The sequence below is a fragment of the Pongo pygmaeus genome, chromosome 15 (assembly GCF_028885625.2).
Source record: "Pongo pygmaeus isolate AG05252 chromosome 15, NHGRI_mPonPyg2-v2.0_pri, whole genome shotgun sequence".
Taxonomy (NCBI): domain Eukaryota; kingdom Metazoa; phylum Chordata; class Mammalia; order Primates; family Hominidae; genus Pongo; species Pongo pygmaeus.
The window spans coordinates 33,178,497-33,196,606 of record NC_072388.2 but is presented as its reverse complement, the minus strand read 5'-3'; the positions used below and the strand labels follow the sequence as shown (position 1 = coordinate 33,196,606).

General features: G+C 42.9%; 1 protein-coding gene across 5 annotated transcripts in view; it reads left to right on the top strand.

Moving 5' to 3' along the window:
• The first annotated feature begins 273 nt into the window (after positions 1-273).
• Positions 274-18,110, top strand: part of BAZ1A (bromodomain adjacent to zinc finger domain 1A) — a 119,806-nt gene continuing 101,969 nt past the window's right edge. For 2 of the 5 annotated variants that reach the window (XM_054447909.2, XM_054447907.2), the window contains exons 1-3: positions 274-297; positions 504-674; positions 11,688-11,966. In XM_054447909.2, the coding sequence (XP_054303884.2) occupies positions 562-674; positions 11,688-11,966 (392 nt within the window). In that variant the 5' untranslated portion in view covers positions 274-297; positions 504-561. Of the gene's footprint in view, positions 298-461; positions 675-11,687; positions 11,967-18,110 lie in introns of those variants that run through there. The other 3 variants (XR_008493598.2, XM_054447908.2, XM_054447906.2) reach the window with 2 other exon arrangements.

Sequence of the window (18,110 nt, the reverse complement as noted above, 5' to 3'; positions counted from 1 at the left end):
CAAGTGGCAGTCGGCGTGCTCGCAGGTGAGGGTCGCTCGGGAGCCGGCCGGCGCCGGCCGGGAAGTAGAGGCGAGCCGGGAACAAAGCGGAGCAACTCCGGGGTCCGCCCGCGGCGAGCGCCCTGGCGGCGTTGGGCTGGCCGGCCGGCCGGCTGCGCGCCGAGCACGTTGTGAGCCTGGCGGCGGCGGCGGCGGGCGAGGAGCCGGCGCTGGGGGAGGGGGCCGCCGCCGCTCCCGCACTGCCCCCCGCGGCGGGGCGTCCTGCCCCATTGTGAGGCGGCGGCAGGACGAGAGGAGGTAGGGCGCGCTCGGGGGGCAGGGGCGGCGGCGGCTCCGCTCGCTCGACACCCGGGCAGCGGCAGGAACGAACTCGGCTCCGGTAGCGGCCGCGGCGCGTCAGTCACACAAAAGGCAGCCGAGCTTCTCCCAGCGCGCGGACCGGCCCACGCTGCCGCCGAGGGCTCCCCACCTTACCGGCTTTCCTTTCCCTCCAATTTTGATAGGGAAGCGGGGCCGGCGCGGGCGGCCGAGGGTCCAGGCGAGCCCGCGGGCGGACGGGAGATGCCGCTGCTACACCGAAAGCCGTTTGTGAGACAGAAGCCGCCCGCGGACCTGCGGCCCGACGAGGAAGTTTTCTACTGTAAAGTCACCAACGAGATCTTCCGCCACTACGAGTAAGAGCCAGGCGGTGTGCGGGGGCCGCGGGGGGGTGTGGGGACTCCCTCCCCAGCGCCCTTTTGTCTCTCTCCTTTTCCTCGCCCTGGGCTTCTGGCGGGGCGACTTGAAAGTGACGGGTGGCCCCGGGCCCGCGGTTCTCTGCCTCCTGGCCTCCACCTGGAGAACGCGCGGGGCCAACTGGCGGCGGCGCGCGTGGGGAACGCGGGTTGGTAGTGGCGGAGGAGGCTGGGGTCCCTGGCCGGCCTCGGGGACCGCTCCTAGCCGCTGCTGTCGCCCTCCCGCCCTCCTGCCGCGGGGCGGCGGAAACTCCCCGCCTCGCCCCTCCCCGCCGCGGCCACACGCGCACTCCCGGGCCAGTTCCGGGATCCCCTCCCGGCGGCCGAGGGGATCCCCGCTAGGGTCAGCGACGTGGGGCCGCAGTCCCTGGGCCGGGGAAGGGAATTCCTGCCCCGGTGGGCAGGAAACGGCTGGGCTGGGCTTCGTTTTCTCAGTCGGGAGTGGGGTCTGACGTTGGAGCTGCCTGGGGTAGGGGAGAGAGGAGCGGAGTTGAGACTCGCTCTAGAAGGGAAGGAGGGGGCGTCCCTACGGGCCAGGGGTGGAGGGCGCGGGACGCTAGAGCCTCTGTCGGCGGCCTCCCGTCCGGCGCTGCTAGGCCTCAGAGTGCGACGCGAGCCGCGCTCTCTGTCACCGCCTCTTCTTGGTGACTAACTCTCGTCTCCGGGGAACTCAGCGTCTCCGCCCCCGGGAGATCAGTGAGGAAGAAGTCGCGGCTGGGCAAGGGGAAGAGGAAGGGGGAAGAAGCAGGGCCTTGGGCGCCCCTCGTTTTCACTTTCGCGTAGCCGGGAGCGCGGTGGAGGGTGTTGGGGGAGGGGGTTAAGACAAGTTCAACTCCAGACTCAGCCGGGCGCCGCTTTATCCCCCTGCGCATGTGGGCTGCCTGACATGTGCCACTCGCTATTGTTTTGATAAGAACGCGGAGCTGCTGCTGGTGTAGTTACAGCTCCTACATTTTCAGCCCGTCGCTTAATTTATCCCAAGAGATCTAGTCCTGTGACACGGAGCAAGGGGGTGTGTTTTAGCGTCTTGTGTTTAAACAGGATCTCTAAGTGAGAACCTGACTTGATCAATCACTCGAAGAGGGTGATCCTCTCTTTTTCTTATGCTTTATCCTCTCCACTCAAAAGGAGTCCCTTTGTGGCTTGGAAACCAAGTGTAATAGCAACCAAGTGACGTCGCGTGTAAGGAGGCAGCTTTTCTGAGTGGGGGCTTGATCAAGGGAGGGTTTTGGGCAAACTGCACCTGTCTAAGAAATGAATAGTGAGGTTAGAAAAGTTCCTTTGAGCATTTAAGTAAACCCTTTTCTTCAGCTCCACAGAAAGGGCTACACATTAAACATGTTATATCCAGAGAAGTAGAGTACTTTTCGTCAGACAGTACTTTTAAGTAGGAGTGCACGTCTCGCTCTGCTCCTGTAGAGACTTGTTTTGTTACTCAAATAGAGTTCTCGTAACTAGTTAAGTGAACTTGGATTAGGTAATTGGACAAGGTTTTGTGTTTTTTTTGTTGTTGTTGTTTGTTTTTTTTAGGATTTTAAAGCTACAGGCCTTGCTAACAATTATGATTTAAAAAAAAAAAAAACTAAGAGTATCAACAAAATAGTAAATAGGCTTAAATTTCCAACTGCTTTCTCCTTCCACATAAGTAGTCTTTTAAAGAGGCTTTTCTCACTTTAGAGGGTAGGATGAATATGGCTGTTATCCTTTGTGAATTAAACACTCTTAAGGCACTTTGGTTCTTGAGCTGAATTATTTTAACCATGGAGAAATCTGAAATGCTGAAATACAGATTTTTCGCATTCCAGAACTATCTGTTTTCCATTATTTTTATTTATTTACTTATTTCGAGACAGGTTCTCACTCTGTCGTCCAGGCTGGAGTGCAGTGGCACAATCTTGGCTCACTGCAGCCTCCACCTCCTGGGCTCAAACAATCCCCCCTACCTTACCACCTTAGCCTCCTGAGTGGCTGGGATTGCAGGTGCATGCGACCACTCTGGCTAATTTTTGTATTTTTGTAGAGACGGGGTTTCATCGTGTTGCCCAGGCTGGTCTTGAACTCCTGAGTTCAAGTGATCTGCCTGCCTTGGTCTCCCAAAGTGCTAGAATTATAGGCGTGAACCACCAAGCCCAGCCTTATCTTCCATTAATATTAAGGAATTGTATCCTTTGTAGTCTTAGTGCATTTAAACATTTTAAATAACTAGATTTTTATTTTCAATTTTTTTTTTTCCCCTTGTGCTGAAGTGTTTGGGCTTTTGGAAATTACAAGCAGTCCCAGAGAGATTACTGGTTTGGGAGCAAAGGTATTTGACCATTTACCCTGAATTAAGGAGTATTGCTGATGTTCTTAGGTTTCTATGACTGAACGGAAATAATTTTGACAACATTGGAAGAAGACTGCCATTTAATCATGTTAAATTTTAAATTACTTTCTGTTTCTCGCAAATGATTACAAAGAGATCTTTCCAAAAATGCATTTGTGGTATGTGGTATATGGTGGTCTGTAGTATGGTAACCTGACCTTTGGAACAACTCTGGAAAAACTATGACGGAAACCTCTGCAGGCTGCTCTTTTTTTGAGACGGAGTCTCACCCTGTCGCCCAGGCTGGAGTGCAGTGGTGCCATCTTGGCTCACTGCAACCTCTGCCTCCCGGGTTCAAGCATTCTGTGCCTCAGCCTCCCGAGTAGCTGGAATTACAGGAGCCTGCCACCACGCCCAGCTAATTTTTGTATTTTTAGTAGAGATGGGGTTTCATCATGTTGGCCAGAATGGTCTGGATCTCCTGACCTCAGGTGATCCACCTGCCCCGGCCTCCCAAAGTGCTGGGATTACAGGCGTGAGCCACTGCACTTGGCCTGTTGCCTCACATTTTGTCTTCTCCAAGAACCTGAACTCTTTGAGACAGTGACTGGCCAGGATGCATCCTCAGTGATTATATAGCAGAAACTCCTTACTACATTCTCCTTAACTAATTGCTAACTCTTGATTGACCTGCTTTTTCATAGGTAAAGAAGACTCAATAGCACATCAACTATAGACAAATGCATAAGCTAAGGTGCATAATGTGGTCTCTTAAATACGATTTATTCTGGCTGCTGCAGTGGCTCATGCCTATAATCCAAACATTTTTGGGAGGTTGAGGTGGGAGGATCACTTGAGGCCAGGAGTTTGAGATCAGCCAGGTCAAAATAGTAAGACCTTGTTTCTACAAAAATGAAAATGTTCTTTAATTTTGGCTAGCTGACAACAATTTTGTTTATTTTTGCTGTGGATTGTTAAAAAACGGAACAGGTCTGAATACAGAATTTCTTGACTTGTGGGATAGGAAAATGATTTGTTGTATTACCTAGTGACTTAATCTCATAAATAAAATAACTTTTTTTTTAGCCATGTAGACACTTGGAATATATTTCCCATCTTTGAGTGAGTCCAGCCTTCCATACAAAATGTATAACTCTCTTCCACAACATCACTAACAGGTGGTCCAAATTACGTTTCACCCTGGCTTTTCATTGGAAGAGGTGTAACTAGCTTACAAGGCATCCTGTTTTCACTGTTCATCTGCTCTCTGTTAATAAGTCAGTCCTTTCAACAGCCTCCTTTTACAGATGAGGAAACTGAAGTTGGGGTGGGGAGTAAATCCAAGATTACGGTGTCCAAAATTATTTTTCTAGTAACTGATAATGCTAGAATCTAACTCACATCAATTCTAGCATTTATGCTCTTTTTACTGTTTACTATCACATAGTGCTTATTATGGAAAATTCTTCCTAATATCTGTTCAAGTATGCACTAAGAAAATAGGGGCATTGCCTGGAATTTAAACTGGCTGCCTAGATCTTTGTGTAGATACCACTCTGTACTGTCTGCTTAGACATTTGGCTTTTTACTATACCCGAAGTGATTAAGCTCTAGGTATTCAGTGGACACATCAGAACATCATCAATTTATAGTAGGGAAGAATGTCTTTCATACTGACCAATTCCTATACTAATGGTCAGTTATGTGTAAAATCTAGTTATAATCAAAGGCTATTTGGTGAGCATGGGGTTTTCAAAGGAAGTTGGATAATTTTCTTAGCTAGTGTCTTTAAATGAGATGTTTAGCTCCTTTTTAAGGAATAAGCCTGCCATATGGTCCTGATACTTGGATCCATGAGTCCTTTTTTCCTGGGTGGTATAGCAGAGATTCCTAAATGCTTTTCTTTTTGAATTTTATCTTTTGTCTACTTAGCAGACTGTACTTAGTTTCAGATGTTTTAAATACATTTTTTCTTCAGACAATACATTTATCAGTTATTGCAATATTGTAGGTCGTAGTAACAACCTACCCCAAAACTTGGTGGCTCAAAATAACAACCCATTTTATTTGCTCACTATTCTGTGGATTGCCAGTTTGTTTTCTGCTGGTTTCCTCTGTGCTCCCTCACTTAGCTGCAGTCAGCTGGAGGCTAGGCTGAGGCTGGTTGGAGTAAGAGCCTCAGTCACAGGTCTGGGAACTCAGCTGGGATGGTTTTAGTTATTATGTGGTCTTTCAACCTCAGAAAGAGGCTGTTTCACATGGTGGTTTTAGAGTTTCAAGAGGATGAGAATGGAAGTCACTCAATATCATTTTTTTATTATTTTGGTCAAAACAGATTATAAATAAGGTCAGCCCAGATTCAAGAGGTCATGAAATAGACTCCAGTTCTTGGTGAGAAGAGCATGAATGTAATACTTTAAAGGAGCCTGCACACCTTTAGACCTCTTTGCAAACGGTCTACCACAAGCAGTTGCTACAATTTTATAGTTGGGTCATCCTGATTGGATTTTGTGTGTTCACTGATAATCTAATGTATGTTATCCATCAAAACAATGAAAACCATCCTAAGAACTTGTGGACATACCTTGTTGTTTGCCCCATACTACCTATAATAATGATTCAAAAACTCTTTCTTCCTAGAATTTCTATTGTTTCCTACACTTGTCCTCAGGAGCTAATGAGAAGAAGTATCTTCAGATGGTTGAGATAGTTCTGTCTCTTTCTGCTGCCCTTCCAAATGTCTAACTTTCTGTCTTGAAAACATAAGAGTTTTTCTGACATTGTTTCTCTACCATACTGGTTATTCTTCTAGGGTCTCTCTGCACATGTGGTACCTGAACAATAAGAATTGATAATATTTATTGAGTGCACTTACATTTTAGGGGCATTTGCTAAGAATTATCTCATTTTATGTTATTTTATTTATTTATTTATTTATTTAGAGATGGAGTCTCGCCCTACCACCCAGGCTAGAGTGCAGTCACACGATCTTGGCTCACTGCAAGCTCCACCTCCCGGGTTCATGCCATTCTCCTGCCTCAGCCTCCCAAGTAGCTGGGACTACTCGGCATATGCCACCAAGCCCGGCTAATTTTTTTGTATTTTTAGTAGAGACGGGGTTTCACCGTGTTAGCCAGGATGGTCTCGATCTCTCGAGATCGAGTGTATATGTATATATAATATATATGTGTATATACACACACACACACACACACACATATACATACTTACATACATAGAGAGAATGAGTGTGTTTTGGCCCCTAAGTAGAGTGCACTTTGTTTTTATCTGAATTGTACTTCGTTTCTGATTTTTTTTTTTTTGAGACAGAGTCTCAACTGTGTCTCCCAGGCTGGAGTGCAGTGGCTCCATCTCGGCTCACTGCGACCTCTGCCACCCTGGTTCAAGCGATTCTCCTGCCTCAGCCTCCCGAGTAGCTAGGATTACAGGCTCCTGACACCGTGCCCGGCTAATTTTTGAATTTTTAGTAGAGATGAAGTTTCACCATCTCGGCTACGCTGGTCTTGACCTCCCGACCTTGTGATCCACCCGCCTCGGCCTCCCAAAGTGCTGGGATTACAGGTTGTAAGTCACGGCGCCTGGCATAGTTTCTGATTTTTATGTGACAATTTAATCTTCCCCTACTAGGTTTTTAGTTTTTTAGTTTTCCCAATACCCAACAAATTAATAGTATGTTGCACTTTGTTCCTCAGTTTGTTCACCAGAGTGTTGGTTGACTTCATATTACAGGTGCGTTCTTAAGAAGGTCCCTTGTAACTCAGCAACTTTTCCTTATGAAATAATGGTGAAGAGGAGGGGTCATCAAATTTTTTCCACAAAGGGCCAGATAATCAATATTTCAACCTTTGCTTGGCCATAGGGTCTCTTGTACCTATCCAACTGTGCAAATGTAGTGAGAAAGCAGTTACTGACAACACCTAAAAATACAGGTATAGTTGTGTTCTCAAAAAAAACTACAAAAACAGGTGGAGGGCAGGATTTGGTCTCTGTGCCAGTAGGATGCCCACCTTTAGTGAAGAGGATGATTGAAAGAGTGCAGTCATAAATCTGACATTAATAACCTGTATTAGCCTAAATTTACATTCATATAAAAATACTTTGTATGTTATCATTTTTGCTCACAGTAGTAAAATGTATTTCTTGTAAGTTTCGTTAGTTACATTCTTATAATGTGGAAATTGAAGAGGCATTGTAACCAACCCCCTAGAATTCAGTATTAACAAATTCTGCACATTTAAATGTGTGTGATAAATGGGTAAAGTGTGAGCAGAATTACAGAAGTGGGAGAAAGTGAAGGTGTGTAATGTTAGAGATGGTGCTGTGCTGTTAGGGGGTTATGAGTAGAGGAGAGATGACCCTTGGACTTTTCTCCCTTAAAATGGCCACTGTGGTAGCATGTCCTGCCTCCTTAGGGTAGGTGTTTGTGCACAGTGAAGCTATAATTTAACAATAACTTTGTAGAGTAAATGGACACAAAGGAAACAAATGGCACAAACATTTTGTAGGAGATAATAGAAACCTTAGGGTATAAAAGGGCAGCTATACATCACTGGTTGTGGCATTTGTGCCATTGCTGTCCTTGGTATTTTTAGGCAGTGTTAAATCTAAATCTTGTTTGTTGCAATTTACTGCATTTAGCTGTCCCCCTGCCATGGCATGAAATATCCCATGCATGGCCTACTCAGTACCCCAGGCATTTAGCTGCTGTGGCTAGAGCTGTGCTGTCCAAAACAGGAGCCATTACTTGGCCAGATGGGTTATTAAGTACTTGAAATGTGATTAGTCCGAATTAAGATAGGCAGTAAATGTAAAATATACATTCGATTTTTTTTTCTTTTTTTTTTGTTTGAGACAGAGTCTCACTCTGTTGCCCTGGCTGGAGTGCAGTGGCACAATCTTGGCTTACTACAACCTCCACCTCCTGGGTTCAGGTGATTTTCCTGCCTCAGCCTCCCCAATAGCTGGGACTACAGGCGCGTGCCACCACGCCTGGCTAATTATTTGTATTTTTAGTAGAGACGGGGTTTCACTGTGTTAGCCAGCATGTGCTCGATCTCCTGACCTTCGTGATCTGCCTGCCTTGGCCTCCCAAAGTGCTGGGATTACAGGCGTGAGCCACCATGCCCGGTGGATTTTTTTTTTTTTTTTAAAGAAGAATGTAAGTAAAGTATCTCAATTTTTAAAATGTTTACTATGTATTGAAATGAAATTATTTTGTGATATATTGGGTTATTTTTATTTAAAAATTTTTAAATGTGACCACTAGAAAATTTAAAATTATACATGTGACTAACCATTCTATTTCTACTAGCACTGGCTTACAGACTAAAGTGTAAGATATTTAGATTTGAAGTATAATTTTCTTGAGCAATACTAAGTATTGTTTAAGTTATTAGAGGTATACTTCATGTGATGGATATCCCAGTTACCCCGATTTGGTCATTACACATTGTATACAGGTATTAATATGTACAACTGTTATATATCAATTTTAAAAAAGAGGAAAAAAGTATACCAATGTACATTATGTGCTAACTGTACTGGCTTGAGAAACTAAATCTTATAGATATGTTTGTTTCTACAGGAAAAAGTTAGAACTTTTTTTCCTTTTTTTCCTTTTTTTTTTTTTTTTGAGATATTGTCTTACTCTGTCACCCAGGCTAGAGTGCAATGGTGCGATCTTGGCTCACTGCAACCTCGGCCTCACAGGCTGGAGTGCTCCTCCTGCCTCAGCCTCCTGAGTAGCTAGGACTACAGGCATGTGCCACCACGTGGACCTGGCTAATTTTTCTGTTTTTAGTAGAGACTGGGTTTTGCCATGTCACCCAGGCTGGTCTTGAGCTCCTGGGCTTAAGCATTTCTCCTGCCTCAATCTTCCAAAGTGGTGGGATTACAGATGTGAGCCACCGTGCCCGAACTAGAACTTTTTTAAGAAACAGGGCTGTGCTCTGTCACTCAGGCTGGAGTGCAGTGGTGTAATCATAGCTCACTGCAGCCTTGAACTCTTGGGTTCAGGTGCTCTTCCCACCTCAGCCTCCTGAGTAGCGAGTACTATAGATGTGCGCCCCCTGGCTAATTTTTTTCTTCAATTTTTGGTAGAGACAGGGTCTCGCTTTGTTGCGCAGTCTGGTCTCGAACTCCTGGCTTCAAGTGATGCTCCTGCCTCTCAGCCTGCCGAAGTGCTGGGATTACAGGCATGAGCCATCGTGTCCGGCTAAGACCTACCTGTTAACATTACTTCCCCTAAAAAAAGTTCTAATAGTATTTTTAAAAATCTTTTTTTACCTTCTGGATTCTTCCCTTCCCTTTCTCTGAATTCTTAGGATATCTGCCTTCTTATAAGGATAACTGCTTTTTACTTTGTATTTTTGATGATATACACCCATATTTCCTGAACTAAACTTTACTTCAAAAGGATCTTCTTTGTACTGAATTAAGAGCCATATAACTTGGCATATGCATGCTATTTCTGTAGATCTCATTTAAGTTGAGGTATGATTAGTTTCTCTTGCTTTATTTCCATAGATACCTTTTTAAAAAGTTGTTCTGTGGACATCTACAAAGGAAACAATGTAAATGGAATTGCCCCCAGTTTTTGGAGATCAAACTAATAGAGATAACCTACACAGATAGATGTACTAACCAGGAAATAGACATATAACAGTTTAAGTACTTTTAGAATGATGGAAGAAGTAAAGATTTCAGGAAGGAGAAAAAATTGAAGAATAATGAATTATATGGTTACATATAGTTATGGAAAAGTAGAACAAAGTATAAAGCAGGAAAAAATTTTACCTGTATCTTACCACTTAAAGGCAGCCATTGTTAACCCTTTTGCATATGTATAACCATATGCATATATTTAAAAAAATTTTTTTTCAGACAGTCTCACTTTTACACAGGCTGGAGTGCAATGGCATGATTGTGGCTCACTGTAGCCTTGAACTCCTGGACTGAAGTGATTCTCCTGCCTCGGCCTCCAGAGTAGCTCGAATTACAGGCTCATGCCACCATAGTGGGCTTTTTACATTTAAAAAATATTATATTGACCGGGCATGGTGGCTCACGCCTGTAATCCTAGCACTTTGGGAGGCTGAGGTGGGCAGATCACCAGGTCAGGAGATCAAGACCATCCTGGCTAACATGGTGAAACCCCATCTCTACTGAAAATTCAAAAAATTAGCCAGGCATGTTGGCATGTGCCTTTAGTCCCAGCTACTTGGGAGACTGAGGCAGGCGAATCCCTTGAACCTGGGAGGCAGAGGTTGCAGTGAGCCAAGATCACGCCACTGCACTCCAGCCTGGGTGACAGTGAGACTCTGTCTTTTAAAAAAAAAAATATATATATATTGCGCTGGGTGCGGTGGCTCACGCCTGTAATACCAGCACTTTGGGAGGCTGAGGTGGGCGGATCACGAGGTCAGGAGTTTGAGACCAACATGGTGAAACCCCGTCTCTACTAAAAATACAAAAATTAGCTGGGTGTGGTGGTGCACGTCTGTAATCCCAGCTACTCAGGAGGCTGAAGCAGGAGAATCACTTGAACCCAGGAGGCGGAGGTTGCAGTGAGCTGAGATCTGGCCACTGTATTCCAGCCTGGGCGACAGAGTAAGACTCCATCTCCAAAAAAAAAAAAAAAAAAGTGGATAGAATTTTTGAAAATGAGTAAATGCACATATTAAGGAATTCCAGCAGAATAGAAGAGCACTGAATAGAATGGTTCCCCAGTCTTATCACTACTGCCTGTTACCTTGAGTTTTGTATGACATTCCAGAAATCTATGCTTCTATAGGTACCCTTTGTTTTCTTTCCTTTTTCTCTTTTCCTCTTTTTTTTTTTTTTTTTTTAACACAAATGAGATCATCATATAGTTTCAAGAAAATACAGGAGAGATCAAACTGAAAATAGGTATTTTTCTATTAACATTAATGGAAATGTTAATTAAGAACTTTATACTTTTGGCCGGGCGTGGTGGCTCACGCCTGTAATCCCAGCACTTTGGGAGGCCGAGGCGAGCAGATCACAAGGTCAGGAGATCGAGACCATCCTGGCTAACACGGTGAAACCCTGTCTCTACTAAAAATACAAAAAATTAGCTGGGCACTGTGGCAGGCGCCTGTAGTCCTAGCTACTCGGGAGGCTGTGGCCGGAGAATGGCGTGAACCTGGGTGGCGGAGCTTGCAGTGAGCCAAGATGGCGCCACTGCAGTCCGGCCTGGGCGAAGGAGTGAGACTCCGTCTCAAAAAAAAAAAAAAAAAGCAAAAAGAACTTTATACTTTTTAATGACTGATTTTTCATTGTATGAAATACTACTTTATTTAGCTTTTCTCTTGTTAGCTGCTTAAAGTTTTCAGTTTTTCACTGAAAAACAGATGCAACTCAAAGTCTGGTTTTGACTGATGTACCTTGAAATTGCAAAATATAAATATTTAGTTTTAATATACTTTTTCTTATATTTGTATTAATGTTATAAGTTGACCAGTTACCAAACCCTTGAGTTCTGTGAGTCTACATAAAATTTTGCGTTAAAGGCACAAAAATAACCTGATAATGCTATCAGTTTTTAATGTAAAATTTGTGAAATGATAGGTAATGGGCTTTTGTTTTTGTTTTTGTTTTTTAATCAGTGACTTTTTTGAACGAACCATTCTGTGCAACAGCCTTGTGTGGAGTTGTGCTGTGACGGGTAGACCTGGACTGACGTATCAGGAAGCACTTGAGTCAGAAAAAAAAGCAAGACAGAATCTTCAGAGTTTTCCAGAACCACTAATTATTCCAGTTTTATACTTGACCAGCCTTACCCATCGTTCACGCTTACATGAAATTTGTGATGATATCTTTGCATATGTCAAGGATCGATATTTTGTCGAAGAAACTGTGGAAGTCATTAGGAACAATGGTGCAAGGTAAAGTACTTTTAATTTTTCCTCTTGGTAAGTTTATATTCACATTGCTCAAAATCCAAAACACACAAAATGGTGACCTAAGGAAATCTTCCCTTTTACTATGCTTCAGCTATTCTGTTAACCCACAGATAGCCCTGGTGTTAGCTGTTTCTTGTATATCTTTCCAAAGCTAATTTATATATATGCCATCAAAAACATATACGTGCATGCGTCTGTATGTGTATATATAACATGTCTTATGTAACAAACATATGCACAAATTCCTTCCCTTTTTAATGCAAAAGAATATATATACTGTAGATCCCTTTTCACTTAAAGATCTTGAAGGTTAGTCCTTTGTTAGATAAGCCACCTTCCTTCTCTTTAATTTACTATATAATAAAGTTCTGTTATATGGAAGTTCCATCTTTAAGAGTAGAAATCTTTAGCTAATGGTATCTACTGTGTCTTCATTATGTCACCTAATAGTTTAAATATGCCAGTATTTATTGATTGGTTTTAGTGTTTTATTTAACAAAACCAGGATTGAGTTTTATATACACCACTAAGTTCTCCTTCTTTCATACTTTCTCACATTGCTTTATTGAGCTGTAACTCATATACAGTACACTTCTCCTTTCTGTAGTATACAAATGCAGGGTTAGTGCTCTTCCCTTTCACCAAGCTCTTCAGAAATAAAGTGGATTTTTATATGAACATTGAAAATGACATAATCTTATGGCAATAAATTAAAAATTATCAATGTTTTCTTAAGTTTTGTGATTGGCTAGTCACTGACATTTATAATAGTAAACTTTATATGCATTAAAACCTCTTGTAGCCTCTTGACTTTAGGGTATTAACTGTTTTTTGGATACCCTGCCCCCATGATTGACCTGAATACAAATTTTTTTTCTGGATTTTAAACTTTAGAAGCCAAAAGTTATTTATGTTGTTACTATTATCTTATTTGGAGAATCATTATAAGTTTGTATGTAATGTTAGAATTAATGTCTTAACAAAGTAATATGATCCATTTTAGTTGTTAGGTGCTACCCTACTTGAATCTTAAAAAGCCAAGCAACCAAATGTGTTTATATTAAGATATAATTTATTTATTTGGGTTTGATTTTTGGCAAGTAATTAAGTTCTTTTTTTTTTTTTTGAGACGGAGTTGCGCTCTTGTTGCCCAGGCTGGAGTGCAATGGCAAGATCTCGGTTCGCTGTAACCTCCACCTCCCAGGTTCAAGTGATTCTCATGCCTCAGCCTCCTGAGTAGCTGGGATTACAGGCACCCACCACCACACCCAGCTAATTTTTGTATTTTTAGTAGAGACGGGACTTCATCAGGCTGGTCTTGAACTCCTGACCTCAGGTGATCCACCCGCCTCGGCCTCTCAAAGTGCTGGGATTACAGGTGTAAGCCACTGCGCTTGGCCTAAGGCTTAATTTCTTAATATATTGGCTATTCTTTTTATTGTTGTTTGAGACAAAGTCTGGCTCTGTGGGGTTTTTTTTTTTTTTGCTTTTTTTTGTTGTTGTTGTTAACTGTTGGTATAGATGAGGTCTGGCTCTGTTGCTCAGGCTAGAGTGCAGTGGCTGCATCTCAGCTCACTACAACCTCTACCTCCCAGGCTCAAGCCATCCTCCCACCTCAGCCTCCTGAGTAGCTGGGACTACAGGTGCATTCCACCATGTCCAACTCATTTTTGTATTTTTTGTAGAGATGGGGTTTCACCATGTTGCCCCAGCAGCTCTCAAACTCATGAACTCAAGTAATCCACCTGCCTTGGCCTCCCAAAGTGCTGGGATTACAGGCTGAGCTACCAAGCCTAGCCTGTATTGGCCATTCATAATTGGTGATTGTGCCTGAAGTTTTCCTCCCTTAAGTACAACATTCTGAATGTACTCTGTAAAAAAAAAAAAAAGTGTGGAACTCTTGTTCTAGTGCATTTAAATAATTAAGCATAGAATTGGGTTAATCTGAAATGTGCTTGTAAGAACAAGAGAACAGTACTTTATTAGTTATTTTATCTAAAAACTAAGAATGGTTATTAGATCCACTCCTTAGGTCCTTTGTTCCCATGATCACTTAGATTATAACTACCATAGGGTTGGGGCTTTTGGGGAGGGTGGAGGTTGTGGAACTTGAGACTAGAGACTCCCCAACTCCTCAGCTCCTCCAAAGACTGGAGACAGCACGAATTAGAATTCATATGTATATTTTACTAATATATCCTTAAGGTTGGCATCTTTTACAAAGCTATTTTGTTTGTCTTCTCTGTAACTTGCTGTGAGCGCTATTGACAAGGGAGTAGTAAGTAAGGTAAGAATAGTAAAAACAAAATACTAAGAGGTGGCATATGAAAAAGGAGATTAATTGACGATGATGAATTATAGGAAAATCATGATTTCAAGGAGGCTCAGTTAAGAGTTAAGTAGAAAAGGGGTCTCAAGATGCCAGTGGATAATCTAGTAAGTTTTTAAGCTAAGTAATTAAATTTTTTCAACCAATAGCAGAAAATCATCAGGAAAAGTATTTAGAAATAACTGAAAACATCTTTCCCTTTTAAAATTAAGTTATGCTGTTTTTCTGTGGATTTTTTTTTTTTTTTTTTTTTTTTTGACAGGGTCTGGCTCTGTCGCCCAGACTGGAGTGCAGTGATACAATCAGAACTCACTGCAGCCTCAATCTCTCAGGCTCAAGCAGTCATCCCGCCTCAGCCTCCTGAGTAGCTGGGACTATAGGCATGTGCCACCACACCTGGCTGATTTATTTATTTTTTTAACTTTTAGTATAGATGAGGTCTGGCTATGTCGCTCAGGCTGCTCTCAAACTTCTGAGCTCAAACAATAATCCCACCTCGGCTTCCCAAAGTGCTAGGGTTATAGATGTGAGCCACTGCACCTGGCCTTTTCTGTGGATCTTATAAATCAACCACACTGTCCTATGAAGTGTGAAATAACAACATAATTTACCTTTTAAAGGGATGTACCTATACCAGTCTTGCTGTTATACAATAGTCATATATTTGAGTTCCTTTTTTATACCAGACACTGATTTAGGTGTTATGGATTAATGGCTCCCTGACTCACAAAGCCAAACATACTTGCTGCTTCTCAAATATGCCAGGCATGATCCCTGCCTCAGGGCCTTTGCATTGCTCTTCTCTTTGTCTGGAATTTATTTCCCCAGATATCAACATGGTGAGTTCTTTTACTTCTTCGTCTTCCTCCATATCACTTTCATTGAAGCCTTCTGTCCTATCTGAAATTTAGCATTTTCTTGCCCCAACTTTTAATTATTTTATTTATTTTTTGCCTCCCCGCCCTCGCCCCAACTTTTAAAACATTTTTGATAAAATTTTTTTAAATTGTGGGCCAGGTGTGGTGGCTCAAGCCTGTAATCTCAGCACTTTGGGAGGCTGAGGCAGGTGGATCACCTGAGGTCAGGAGTTCGAAACCAGCCTGGTCAACATGGCAAAACCCCATCTCTACAAAAAATACAAAGATTAGCTGGGTGTTTTGTCTTCTCTGTAACTTGCTGTGAGCACTATTGACAAGGGAGTAGTCTATAGTCAATTACAGGCATGCGCCTGTAATTCCAGCTACTCAGGAGGCTGAGGCAGAATTGCTTGAACCCAGGAGGTGGAAGTTGCAGTGAACCGAGATCACGCCACTGCACTCCAGTCTGGGCAATAAAGTGAGAGTCTGTCTCAAAAAAAATTTTTTTTTTAATTGTGGAAAAATACACAACGTAAAATTAGTCATCTTAACCATTTTCAATAATACAGTTCAGTCCTCGCCTCAACATTTTGTATTTCTCTTCCATGCTTTGTTTTTTGTTCACCGTGGCACTATAACATATTTTCTCTATTTATTTTGTTTGTTGGTGGTTTCCTCCACCAGAATGTAAGCTCCATGAGCTCAGGAATTTTTGTTCACTGTATTGCTAGCACTTAAAATGGCATATAGTATGTGAGCAGAGCAGGTGTTTGTTGAAGTATAAATAATGCAAAACAAATTTCAAATAGAAGTGCTTTGAAGGCAGTGGTATGGTAGAGAGTGAGGGGAGGAAGTGGTTGGCACTTGAGCTAGGGTGGTCAGAGAATGTTGCTGTGGAGGAAGTGACATTAACTCTGAGAACAGAATGAAGGAGAAGGAACCAAACATGTCAAGAACTCTCTAGACAGAGAGAAAGGCCTGAAGTGGAAATAATTTAAAATATTGCTCTGGCTGCTGTTTAGTGAAATCATTGAAAGGAGGTCAAGCATGGAAATCCTGGAACCAGTTTGGAGGCTACTACAACGGGCTTTCTAGTGCAGATAAGAACTTTGAATCAGATGGCAGCAGTACAAATGGAGAGAATTGGATGGATTCAGGATATTTTAGGTGGAGAACTAACACAATTTATTCATGGATTGGATGGATGCTGGTTTGGGCAGGGGAATGTGTGGGAAAAGAGAAATCATGGATGATGAAATCATGGATGATCTCAGTTTTTTGCCTTTAGTGGATGGTAAGATGGAGAAGCTTAGCTCATGCCTATTGTCCCTTAGCTCATGCCTATACTTGGGCAGGAGGATCAGTTGAGCCCAGCAATGCAAGGTTATAGTGAGCCGACTACATGATCGTGCCAACTACATGATCATGCCAACTACACTCCAGCTAGGGTGACACAGCGAGACCCTATCTCTAAAACGAAGAAAAGACTGGGTGTGCTGTGGCTCACGCCTGTAATCCCAGCACTTTGGGAGGCCAAGGCGGGCAGATCATGAGGTCAAGAGATCGAGACCATCCTGGCTAACATGGTGAAACCCCGTCTCCACTAAAAATACAAAAAGTTAGCCAGACGTAGTGGTGGGCACCTGTAGTCCTGGCTACTCAGGAGGCTGAGGCAGGAGAATGGTGTGAACCCGGGAGGCGGAGCTTGCAGTGAGCCGAGATCGCACCACTGCACTCCAGCCTGGGCGACACAGCGAGACTCCGTCTCCAAAAAAAAAGAAAAAAGATGCGGAAGCCTCAGGAAGTAATGTATCAGTTTAGCCATCTTTGCACTCAAAACAGGCCCTGTTATTTTCTGATTGCTCTGATTTTGTGTTTCATGGACATGTCTGTGTTACTTGTAAGTGACCTTTTTTTTTTTTTTTTTTTGAGACCGAGTTTCGTTCTCATTGCCCCAGGCTAGAGTGCAATGGCGCAGTCTTGGCTCATTGCAACCTCTGCCTCCCAAGTTCAGGCGATTCTCCTGCCTCAGCCTCCCGAGTAGTTGGGATTACAGGTGCCCGCCACCACACCCAGCTAATTTTTGCATTTTTAGTAGAGATAGGGTTTCACTATGTTGACCAGGCTGGTCTTGAACTCCTGACCTCAGGTGATCCACCCATCTCAGCCTTTCAAAGTGCTGGGACTACAGGTATGAGCCACTGCACCCAGCCTCATAATTGCTTCTTACAGGCTAGATACCGGGCTGGGTATATTGGGGTTTTGGAAAGAATTAAGATGCTCTAAGCAGCCTAGGCAACATAGTGAGACCCTGTCTCTACAAAAATTAAAAAAAAAAGAAAAAGCCAGCCATGGTGGCATGTGCCTGTAGTCCTAGCTACTCAGGAGGTTGAAGCAGGAGGATCACTTGAGCCCAGGAATTCTAGGCTGCAGTGAGTTATGATTGCGCCACTGTGCTGCAGCCTGGGTGACAGTAAGATCTGGTCTCAAAAAAAAAAAAAAAAAAAAAAAAAAAAAAGGATGCTCTTGAGTTCAGTTAAGAGAGAGACAAACATGCAGACTTGCTAAATATTAAAGTTGTGAATAAGGTAACTCAAGAGCATCCAAGTTCAGTGTGGCATTGAGGCTAGGCCTAGGTTCCCCACACTCAACTAACACTGAATAAGTCTTTTAACCTTTGCCAGATTGGATGATATCTCAGTGTTTAGCTTGCTTGTTCCAATCCTTTGCTCATTTTTCTTTTGGCTTGTTATCAGTATGTTTGTGGGAGATTTATATTAAATACTAGGCATATTAAGCTCTTTGTTATACTGCTACGAGTATGTTTCTGTTCCATTTTTTGTTCTTTTTCTTAAGTGTGCATGCAATAAGGGTAAAAAGACCTTTATTTATTTATTTATTTATTTATTTTTTGAGATAGTTTCTCACTCTTGTCACTAA